This window comes from Syngnathus acus, chromosome 9 (genome assembly GCF_901709675.1).
Source record: "Syngnathus acus chromosome 9, fSynAcu1.2, whole genome shotgun sequence".
In the NCBI taxonomy this organism is placed as follows: Eukaryota; Metazoa; Chordata; class Actinopteri; order Syngnathiformes; family Syngnathidae; genus Syngnathus; species Syngnathus acus.
The window spans coordinates 605,005-617,136 of NC_051094.1; the positions used below are offsets into that span (position 1 = coordinate 605,005).

The 12,132-nt window shown below is 46.9% G+C and overlaps 1 protein-coding gene across 1 annotated transcript; it reads right to left on the reverse strand.

Annotated features, from left to right (window-relative positions):
• Positions 1 to 7,345: 7,345 nt before the first annotated feature.
• Positions 7,346 to 9,227, reverse strand: gas1a (growth arrest-specific 1a). The gene has a single exon (XM_037258029.1). The coding sequence runs from the start codon at positions 8,739 to 8,741 to the stop codon at positions 7,941 to 7,943; it is 801 nt and encodes a 266-aa protein (XP_037113924.1). The 5' UTR covers positions 8,742 to 9,227; the 3' UTR covers positions 7,346 to 7,940.
• Positions 9,228 to 12,132: the final 2,905 nt, after the last annotated feature.

The following is a 12,132-nucleotide window of genomic DNA, read 5'->3' on the forward strand; positions in this document are numbered from 1 at the left end:
CTTCTTTCAAACATAAGGCCCGGGGGCCGTATCTAGGCCAACACCATTTTTTGGTGATCCACGAAAGCAAATGAAGTGTCCAATTTATGTTTTTTCTTTCTCTTCATTTTAATTGAAAAAAACTGAACATTACCATAGTTTTCTTCACTGTTAGCAGCAATCACAAACAATAAATATCAACTGTTCTAATCTATTTTTGTATACCGTGCAATTTAAAAAATATATATATTTGCCCATATTTATGAGTGTAAAGACCCACTGGCGCCACGACCCCAACAAATTTTAGAGCCTGCGTTAAATTCATGGAAGCTCCTTCCCAAAAAGAAGACGGGAGAGGCAGAGACATGTGAAAACCTTGCTGCTCCATTGTGAGCGCCTGCACAAAGAGGGCTTTATTGATGACCCTCAATCAGCGGCCTTGCTCTGGCCTGCTTCACTAAACTGCACCATTGTGCCACCAAAAGTGGGGATTATTCATCATCTGCTTAGCTCAAGTCTGATGCATCATGTTTTGTTTTGTTTTGTTTTCTCACAAAAATTGCAGACCTCAGAATTATTCTTAAACAATTGTATAGTTTGTCTTTCCGGGCACACAAATGTGGTTTTCGGGAGCCACGTAAAACGTGTCCGTTTCCAAAAAGCACACGTTTCCCTTCTCGTCAGACACAGACGCAGGCGGGACGTGTTTGCTCTTGGGATTTCACTTGAAGATGTTTACAAAAGCCACCGCAGGAGAACACAAGGGGAAAGAAAATGACCTGGAGCAGCGGTGGTGAATGGACTCGCGCTTACACAGCTCAGGGGATAATCTGATGAATAAACAGATCACTTACTACCACTTTCACACAGATTTTTTTTTTTTTTGGATTCAACTTTTTTCGAACAAGGGAAATGCGGAAAGTAACACTCTACGGCTGCTAACGCACACGTCTATTCTCCAAGAAATCAAAAATAAGGGAAGCATTTAATAACATCCAAAAGCAATGGAAAAGGAGTGACTTTTCAGAAAGATGCTGCTTTCGCGTGTGGTGTCAGGCAAGACCAAAGCGCTGAGCCGACAGATCAGGTCTGTTATTAAACATTACAAAAGTACGGCGGGTCCGAGCAAGCCACACACCGACACTCCAAAGAGACTTAACTCAGCCGTGCGTGCGTGCGTGCGTGCGTGGGCATTCAAGGCGTCTCCTGTCCCACGCCTGCCTCTTCATTAATTACTTTGAAGGCTCCCGCTTGTGTTGGGCTTAACAAAGCCGGGTCGAGCTCACGCGGCATAGCCAACATATTTATGACCTACAGTGCACGCAAGAGGCCAAGCTGCCGGCCTGCCTGCGTGCGTGGCTGCCTGCGTGGCTGCCTGCCTGGCTGCGTGGCTGCCTGCCTGCCTGCCTGCCTGCCTGCCTGCCTGCGTGGCTGCCTGCCTGCGTGGCTGCCTGCCTGCCTGCCTGCCTGCCTGCCTGCCTGCGTGGCTGCCTGCCTGCCTGCGTGGCTGCCTGCGTGGCTGCCTGCCTGCCTGCGCTCACACAGGCGGCATAAAAGGAGGAAATGAATGTGTGAGGGATGAATGCGTGGCCCGGGGGGTCAGCTTAATGGAGTGAGACCCCGGAGCCTATTGACTTCCACACTCAAACTATTAACTCCCCGCAACTCCCAAGCTAGGGCCTCATTATTCATTTGAGGGCCAAAGCGCATTGCCATTTACATATTTAAAGTTTGGGGACTTGTCGGAGTGATGCTGTGACAAGTGCGGTGCCTTTGGAAATCCGATTCAAGAACTTCATCCATAATATAATGATGTAAGCCCGCCTTTACATTCAAATTCCAACTCGCGCACAGCCCATTCATTGTACAGCCCATTTCATTGGATTTTAGAAATGGATACAAATCAGTCATTTTTAATATGTCAATACATTTTTGTCAAAATTTGATGATTTTTCTTTTTTTTCTCTTTGTTGTATCGCAAAATTCACGCAAATGTCATTGTTCACCAAAAATGTCGGGCCCTGATTCCAACCGCAATAATAAACAGCGTCAATCAAATCCAAGCATTATCTTTGCAGTACAAAAGTGGATCTTGATTGTGCTGGAGTGCCTATTCAGGGTTGGGGAAAGAAAGGAGAGGGGAAAAAACATGTTGCTTTAAATCCCCTATCTTCCCCCTCCCTAAACTTTCCTCTAATTGGCCAACTTTTGTAAGACTGAGGAGAGCGAGGCTGTCCTTGCGCTTCGGGGCCATACGAATTAGATTAGCATATAAAGGCATATCAAGAATGCCATCCGTCCGTCCGTCCGTCCGTCCATCTTCTATAGCGCTTGTCCTCATTAGAGCTGGAGCCCATCCCAGCTGACTCATGAACTGGTCGCCAGTCAAAAACAGAGCACGTTTCAGACAAACGACCATTGAAACACGCAGTCGTGCCATCACTGACGCAACACGCACAACATTGTGAGCCAAGGCTGATCGAATCATTGCAAAAAGTACTGATCTGTTTTCTTGGCAGAGAAAGCAGAATTTAGTTCAGTTGAGTTATGGGTTGTTTTTTTTTTTTTTTTTTTTTAAATTTGTATTTTTTTTTCAGTCGGGTTATGTTTTTTTAAAAAAAATTTTTACAGGCAACACAGACAAGTCCAAATTTAGAGTTGCCCTCGTAGTGTCGTACCTCGTTGTGTTGAAACATGCCAGGCAGCACTGAGATCTGCCGAGCAGTTAAGAACAAAAGGCTGCAGAAATGATGTGAGAATACATAATATATATGGATACATATATATATACACACACATAACAGAGTTAAGAAATTCCACAACCATGCATGCTTGTCAGTGCATTGTTGGGGGGGGGGGGGGGGGGTGGGTCATCAATAACAAGCGAGTGGGGTATGTTTCTTTAAGACAAGCCCATAAATGGTGGCCCGGTCAGCACCTCCTTCAGTGGGAATGAGCTGGCTGCGCTTCCAGTTTTCCTTGGTGGGTCAAGCCTGCTATTGAAGTGTGAATGGGCTGCCATGGCAGATTACACCACACAGCTGTCCCCCTACCGTGGAAATTAAGTTATGCCCCGTGTCAGCAAGTTTTGTGTTTTCCTCTCTCTGTCTCTTTCTCTCATCCGCGCACCCCCACTGCCATTATCTACGACCCCCTCCTTGAAAAGTGGGGGCCTCTCGCAAAGGGGTTAAGGTTAGGCTAGGCTTGAGCCTGCCGGGTTTGGAGGAAAAAACACCCCCGCCAATGCAAGGCATCTGACTCCCGTGACATTTGTTTTTCTTGAAGCAGTCAGAAAGTTGTGGTGACTCGCACACGCAAAGTCAGCCGCGACTTGTTGCGTGTGCGTCTTGTTGCTCGGCGTGTGGCCGGGCCCCTGCCTCATGTTTTGTTTATCTGCGGGTGGAGTTGTTTGCCTTGTGGTCAAAGTCAAAGGAAAACACTCTGGCTCCTCTATAGTGACGTATGCTGGAAATGGCCCCCTGAACTCCAAAAGCCCCTGTCACCAAACAAAAGCTCATTTACACTAGATAGGCAAATGTATTGGAGGGCAAGTGGAACAGTTTCAGGAAGGCCCTTTTCTGTTCCAACATGATCTTCAAGTGCTCAAAGTGAGGTCAAAGTATGCGTGCTTGGGTGAGTTTGGTGTGGAAAAAGTTCATCAAAACATCTCTGGGGCGAACTCCAAGACTGAAGAACTAATTGAATTCTAATCGACATTGCGGTGTTGTCGAATGCAATTTTCAAATTGCAAAAGCAGCTATTGGGGAAAAATTCCCCTTTCAGTTAATTCTGTTGGTGGGTTAGCTCGTTAGCTAGCTAGTTAGTTAGTTACTGCTTGAGAAGTGCAGTCCACAAGGACTAACAGGCTAACGTGGGGCGGCCATGTTCCCATCAAAGGCATTGGTAAGCATGACCGTTAGCTTAGCATCAGCATAGCTACGCAGCTCAAAAGTAGCATGTCGAATCGACTTCATTCATTCTGGTGTTTACTAGAACATGCTATATAATCTGCTGATTTTGGTACAGTAGCTTCTCTATCACGTCCAATTCTTGATTTTTCCCACTGATAAAAAAAATGGGGGCCCATCTTGAAAAAGAAGCAGCATGCTAGCCTTTTAGCCCTCCCTTTTGTCCAACGCTCCACAGTGACATTTCCAAACAGGGAATGTTCGAAATGGCTGCCAGCGCCAGTCAGGTAGCAAAGCGTTCCTCCGAGTGACAGTGGGATTAGTGCTGCAGGTTTTGTCTCAGGACCCGAGGAGTGGGCCTGCAGCTTGGGTAACTGGATTACAGGCCTTTTGCTCATTTCAAAGGGTTGCCAACCCAGCAGTGGTCTTGCATGATGGAATCAAAGTGGCAGCTGAAATAGAAGGGAGAAAAACAACAAGGGTCCGCTCACGAGAGCCAGCCAGAACGGGCTGCTCTTTCCCCGGATTGCCTTTGAACTCCGAGAGTAATGGTGGAACCAGAGCGTCCCATTGAAACGCTCAGCAAACAAGAAAACAGTTCTTAGCGCGGGAAGCACACAAGGGGGTCAAGTTGGAGCCCATTCCAGCCTACAATGTGGTAACTTGGGGGGATTATTTCCAAATCCTTTCCATCTCAGTGCAGAGCCTCCTCCTCCTTTTGCGCCGACGTCTCAGCCATTCCAACTGTCCAACCTTTTCGACATCACGTTCTGTACATGAGCCTTCACGACCCAAAAACATCACCGGGTGGGGGGGGGGGGGGGGGGGGGGGGGGGGGGTAATATGGCCGCCGAACCTCCGAGGACAAACTACAATGACTTGACTTCTGCTCTCATCCTGACATCATGCTTGCACGTGAACATTGTTTTGGTTTTTTTTTAACTTCACGCTGACCTTCCAATAAAGATTTACAAGAATGGAAAAACAGAAAGGTAAGGAAGGACTGGAGTTGGCGAGCTCTGACCTTTTGATGGATTATAGCAGAGTGCTCCTAAAAGGAAATATGCAAGCTACACTATGGACGTAGGAATCATTTTAAGAGAACAAACTGGAACACTTTGGAGTATGGGGAACGGGGGGGGGGGTCAAAAGCTCCTGCTGAGATCACATTCCATGTCAGTTTTTCATTTACCTCAACAAGAGGGGGAAAAAAACGTCACCCCAAACAGATGCCAAGACTTAAGTGAAAACACTGCAAGGAAAAGTGGGGCTAAGGTTAAACATTCCATGTGGTAGAGTATCCCAAGGAGTAATAAAGTCGTTGTAATTATTTTTGCCTTGTCCTCAGGCTAACGTATTGAGCCGGGGATCCAAACCCAAAACATGAATTTCAGCTCGGACTCGCTCGACAAAATGGTCGTGAGGATTATTGGAGTTCTTTATTAGAAGCAGGCCGCATGTGGCTTCCAACCGCAGTATCGGCGGTGAGAGAGAGACCGCTGGCGTTTTGTAAACATTGTCCTGCGCTAGAGGTGGGGGGGGGCTGATGTCAAAGATATTTGACACAAGAGGAGAAAAAAAACTACAACATACGGAACACAAAGAGCGATGATAAATGAAATCCAGAACGAGCACCCACAACATTGTGTTTGTTGGGTTTTAAAATCATATTTGCTGCGGCTTTCCTCAACTCATACCAACCATCATAACATACAGTGGATATGAAAAGTCTACACACCCCTGTTCAAAGGCAATTTAAAAAAAAAAAAACATTTCAAAACCATGGTGTGACCTACAACATGTACAACTCAACAAACACTTGAAATAATGTGGTTGCACCAATGGCGAGAGGTTTTCTACATTCATCCATTTACACCCTACACATTATTATGTGCATGCTGTGACCCCCCCCCCAGCCCCCCAAGAGAATCGAATCAGCCTGTGCAAGTGTGAGAGCCAAAAGAAAGACGAGGAGGAGGAGGAGGAGGAGCCAAAGACACGCTGGGCTCCAGAGCCTTTCTCCCGCTGGAACTCTACACGCTGATACTGCACGACACCGGGGAAACTTTTCTTTTTCTTTTTTTTTTGCAAGGGGACTTTTTGAGGGGACACGTTGGCGGTCAATAAAGAACCCGTTGGTGATGAAAACAGGCCCTTTTCTTTTTCCACTGAGTTTTTGTTGCAGCAACTACTCATGGAAAAGATCATTTGACGAAAGCATCTCTTGCCAGGATTTGGAGAAGCCCGGTGGCGGCAGCGGCGGCCGAGGCCAGATCGTTCCCACATGCTTCCCTGCCGCTCGCTCGCCTCTCCAGAGGTGTCAAGCCGGCCTGAAAGAATGAAGTGGCTCGCCATTGTCCCGCTCAACTATTATGTGCTTAACATTTCCATGACAAAGATGCCACTCGACTTCTCCTCCATCCATTCAGCTAGACGGCCCTCAACCACCACCGCCACCGCCGCCGCCCCTCGAAATAAAAACTACAAATCATTGACCGGGGACATCAACAAACATTTGTACAGATGCGCCAGAGATTTTGAATTGGAAGAAGAATCAAACGGCTAACTTTAGATCTGAGGTCAGCAACTTGTGTGAAGTTGAAAGCTACGTAATTCTTGTCTACTGGGCTAACCGTTGAACATACATAAATATCACACAATATTTCGAGATACGTATATTTTCCAATGAAGCAGAGTTACACCAGTGGAATGGAAAAGACAAGAACAAACATTTAACAAAACAAATGCAAATCCATGCGCCTGCCAATAGCACTGCTGTCAGTGTCATTTTTACTCCTGCCAAGTTTTCATGTTCTGTGTGAATGGTTGTTTGTCTATCTACGTTTTTCTTTTTTGGAATATTTAGATGACTTTTAGGATGATGCTGTCGTGTTTGACTTTGCCGGCCAGCAGCACGGGTTTTGTTGAAACTCAACGACAGTGTGAATGCTCGTCTGTCTTGACGTGCCCTGTGATTGGCTGTCAGCCAGTCCAGCGTGTACCCCCCCCCCCCGCCAAAATCAGCTGGCTTAAGATCAAGCTCAGCCGTGACCTGACCGAGGACAAGCGCTGTAGAAAAACGGATGGGTGGAATTCCAGTCCATGTCCCACAAGGATGAATAAATCCTGACTTTCCTTGTGAAATCAAATACAATGTAAAAGTTTGACAAGGCTTGAGGGGCATTTTGTTGATTTACGCTGGCAGTTGTGTTTGACAACAGTTGGCTAAATCAAGACATAACGGCTCGTTAGAATCTTCCTCAAGAAAAAGGGAGGCTCCGGAACACACCACGGTCACACGTCAAGCAAATATACAAAACGTTTGACATTGGGTCACCTCGCTGACATTTTTCAACCAGCCTTTCGTTTCAACTGTAGTTTGCCGCTGTTTAATTTGAACTTTCACCATTTCAACTTCTGAAATAGGAGGCGAAATCAAAACAAGTCACAGTCAAGGATGATGTATTCAAGTTTTCCTTTATGCCTTCTATAAAAGTATATCATTAAGGCAACCATACAGTGGATTTAGACATTTCTTTCTATAGGCTACAGACAGTCAATAAATCAGCACATAGCCTGTACCACTCTTGGGGTACCAAATCTATATCAGCTATACACATATATACAATGTACAAGAGAATGTGGACAATAATGACTTCCCTTTAAAGCTGGAATGCTCAGTCTTTCATTCACACGACGAACATTTGGATGTGATTGGTTGGCATTTAATAAATTATTTCATTTAACCCTTCTGCTATTTACACTTTCTTATTTCCACGATTCCAGCATTAAATACTTGTCGATCAGATGCCCAATAAGACAACGGTCGTATAAAAAATAGCTCATATCTTCTTGAGAGAAAAAAAAAAAAAAACTGTAAAAAGACAGTTCACAGTGGATATGAAGATTTAAACACTGCTGCTGAAAAATCAAACAATTTCAATGTATGAGCTGAGCATCTGGTGAGTTTGGAGCTACTAAAGTTTCCCTCTGGTGGCATTTGCATAGAAAATATAATCCACTAAAGTCTGAGTTCAAACGTCCGGTCGGCGATCAAAAGAGGGGCGATAGAGCCAAAATGAATGGCGGCGGCAGCAGCAGCAGCAGGGTCAAAAGCGAGTGGAGCGACGGGAAAGAGGCTCCATTCAACGGGGCATCCCTGTAGTCCGAGTCCGCGTAGTCCTCGTCGTCCTCCGCGTCGTAGTCCTCGCGGAAGCCGCTGCTCTCTTCCGTCACCGGTGCGCCGAAGCAGCGGAGCTTCATGTTGCTCTTGACAAACTCGCAGATGGGCCTTTCGTCACCGTCGCACATGCAAGTGTCCAGCTGCTGGCCCTTGGGGATCCTCCGCATGGCGGCGATCACGTTGCGACACGCGTCGGTGCACACGGAGCTGCTGAAAAGTTTGCCGCAGTGTTTCATATAGTCGCTCAAGGTCGAGCTGCACTGCTGGTCGTCCAAGCATTGCATCCGTGCCGCCGTGCAGCCCGAGCTGGTAGTCCGAGGCAAGCAGGGCTCGATGGCCACTTTGGTGCGCGTGCAAAAGGAGTCGTGGCCGCAGCTGCAGTCCTCCAGCGCCGGTCCGTTTCGGGTGAGATTGAGCTGCACCAGCGACGAGATGCAATGGCTGGGACACTTCTTCCTGTCCCCGTTCAACACCGGCGCGCAGGCGCGCATGTAGTGATCGTACGCGTAATTGCACTCGGGCTCCCTTTGGCAGTTGAGGATGGCCTGCCAGCAGATAAGTCTCCGGCCGTGGGGTGGCGAGGCTGCGGACAGCGCCGCGAGCAAAAGCACGCAGGTTAGTGGGCCGAGTGAGCCGCAGAGGCTCCGTGCCAGCGCGCCAAAGCTTGCCATGGTGCTGGCGGTTGCTGCGGTGGTGGACGGCAAAACTCACAGCGGAGTCATAAGGCAAACTTCAACGCCACTTCCAAGGACATTAATCCGAAACGTTGAGTCCGTTCAACAGGCTGCCGTGGAATCCCGGCTCCGTCAACACTCCGCGTGCCCATTTATCCAAAGCACCAAAGTTGTTAGCGGTACTTTTCATGGACAAATCATTCCATCTCAGCGCTCCATTGCACCCCCTTTGCTTTGCTTTCCTCTCCTTTCCTTTCCACCACCCCCGCCCGGATCTCGGCAAACAGCAACACGGAAAAAGAACGGCTCAAGTCCCCCCCAAAAGTCTTCCAAGTGGGTCCTTTGCGAGTCCGTGCGCGCAAACAAACTTGTGCAAAGGAGGAGGTGAAAACAACAAGACTTGTAGGTCGCAAAGTGGTCCAGCGCATTTTGTGCGAGAGTTCCCCGGTCCCACTCGACTCTGGAGCCCTCAGCAGCTCATTGGTTGCCCCCCGCCACCCCCCTCTTGTTGTGGCTTTGACGTGTGGAGGGCGGGAGTTCGGCCCAGGGGGAGGAGTGAGGGTGAAGAACAACACAACTTCGGGCGCGAGGTTACTACTCTATAAACTGATTGTCTTTGCCAGTGTTTCCTCACTTGGGGATCCCCAAAATAATTGTAAAAACAATTCATTATTCCATTCAATGTCATATTTCATTTGTAATCTTGCTCACTTGAATAGCAGAATCCCGACATCTTTGCACATTCGATACATTTTTCATTTCACACTATGTCGACTATTAAAACTGCCAAACGCGAATCTAAGTTCCCTTTTGTTTGTTTTGCATAGCGCCCTCTGCCTTTCATGACTTATTGCTCTATTCTTAAAATCTTCAGTATCCATCGACCCTCATCAGGATAAGCGGTACAGAAGATGAACGAATAAGTCGAGGGAGACGAGCAAAGACAGTTTGGTTTCTCAGTACTTCAAAACCACAAATCAGCCTTTCGTCCCCTTGCTAATCCCAATAACATTCCCCCGAGGGGCATGCATTTTGAATCGTCATCATTTCATCGAAATAGAAATGATTGAGTGGAATTAACCGGCAACTTTCCCAACCTTAACGAGTGATGACTTTCAATTCAAAGGAGTCTGTCTATGTTCCTTCCCCTTGACAAAACATCAATAAAAGCCAAATGCTATTTGTTTTAGAAACTGCCTTGATTTCACAGTCTCTCTCAAAGAGGCCGCCATTGTCACCATCCACATGACAAACGAGCGTGCGCTGCGTAAGCATGTGTGCGTGTGTGTGTGTGTCTCTGGGATGCGAGTAAAACGATAGCCCACATGTTGACACACGAACCGGAGGAGGCCGTTTAGCCGCCGTGGCTTGATGTGGATGAGGGAGTCGGGCAAAGAGAGCAGCGAGGGCACAAAGACTGTTTGTGTTTCTGATCTCTGGAATGTACCTTTAGGCCACAGCGCCGAGCTTCCCGCCGCAAACAATGCACTCAATGTCAGTTACGGCTGGCTAGCGGAGACGCCGCTGGCGCTCCTCCCAGGTCCCCACTCGGCCGAAATGATGGATACCGGGAACCCAATACCTCGCCAGTCCCTCCAGCGCAAAGAACGCAACCTCGGAAGGAAGAAGATTTCCAAACATCAACACGGTGGCCGTTTCAAGGCGCCGGTCAAATGAACTTAAAGCATCCGATCATTTCTTATTGTTATTTTCCTTTAACGGTCCAGGCGACTTTATGGAGCATATTGTGAAAATCGATTGGAAGGGGTACACAATGGCCAGTACAAAAAGAGATGGCGTCAGTTTCAAACCACAAATATTATTTGAAACAACCACAAACGCAATAGCTCAGCCTATCAGTCTGCTCGCTAAATGCTAAAGCTAGCAACAGCAGGGTTTTCAAGTATTCCGATTAGGAAACAACCACGAACGCAGTAGCTTAGCCTTTCAGTGCACTAGCTAAATGCTAATGCTAAGTAATAGCAACAGCAGGGTTTTCATGTATTCCGATTAGGAAACAACCATGAACGCAAGAGCTTAGCCTTTCAGTCTGCTAGCTAAATGCTAAAGCTAAGCAATAGCAACAGCAGGGTTTTCATGTATTCCGATTCGGATGAAACCTTTCAAATAAGTACACTTGACCGCTTCACTTCAAGGATCGCCCGTGTCGTGAGGAGCTTATCTATCATGGAACGGCGGCGTATCACCATGCGGAAATATACAAATACAGGAAATGACTTTGCAGGAATCATCCATTCAAATTGCTTCCTCGAAGGGATTTCAAAGCAGCGATAATGGCAAGTGATAAGTGATTTGGAACAGAACCAAGCGAGATTAAACATTCATTTCCTTCCTCGTGTCTGCCTGTTCATTTGCCCCTGCGTGTTCCGTCCTCTTCCTGGGATTTTGGCCGATCTGCTCGGCTCGGAACTGCATAACTCTGCCCGAGAGATTAAACGTTTGGACGTGGTGGATGACGCCGGAGAGGCTACAAGTGACAGAGGGAGAGTCCCAATCATGATCCTAAACCTTGGTTACTGGACTTTTTGCATGTAACAGAATAGGCATGATGCCATCTGTGATTATTTCCTGAGGCTATTACGAACCTTAAATTTAAAGTGTCCTTTCTTCATAATCCTACTAAATGAGGGGAGTGTTAAATCAAGTGTTATAAGGACTGTGTGCGTGTGTGTGTGTGTGTGTTGTCTTTAATCAGTATGATTAAAGTCATCCATCATGTCAAATAGGCCTCAATCCTGCTGACCCTTATTAATACAGTCCATTGAACATATGTACCTTTTTTTTAAGTGCATAGGTTATAGGCCACCATAATGGTTGGAAAAAAAAAAAGTTTGGAAAAGTTTTATCTTTATCTATCTCTGAAATTGTGTTTAACGTTTCTTGGAAACGCTTGATCGTCTTTCCACGAGTTGAGCATCCTGGTGAGCGTCCGAGCAAACATCCAACAAAACGTCATAACGGTTTTTTTTGTTGTTTTTTTAAACTCGAGGCTGAAATGTTTTGGCTCGTGGATTTCTTTCCACTGTTTGAGTGCCAGGTGTACAAAAGAATAGAAGGACGACTTTCCGATCCAGGTAACGTCCACACCTAAAGACCTCTCCGATCTGCTTTCGGGCCGACCGGCTGTCGTGACTATTAGCCTCTGTGACCTCAATGCACACGTGAGCGCTTGCAAAAAGAAACTCTGGCTATCAAAACGATGAGAATGCTGGAAAAGCTTCAATTCGACAACATCGAATCTTGGACTGGACTCAAGAATCTCCAATCTTTCCATGATGCAATGCAACCACCATACATTCACTTGAAAGGAATTCAACACAATAAATCCCACAGGCGTGCGTGCATGCGTCCTTATGGGCGCAGCAAA

Coding starts and splice junctions, on each gene's coding strand:
- gas1a (XM_037258029.1), bottom strand. CDS start 8,741: ATGGCAAGCTTTGGCGCGCTGGCACGGAGCCTCTGCGGCTCACTCGGC.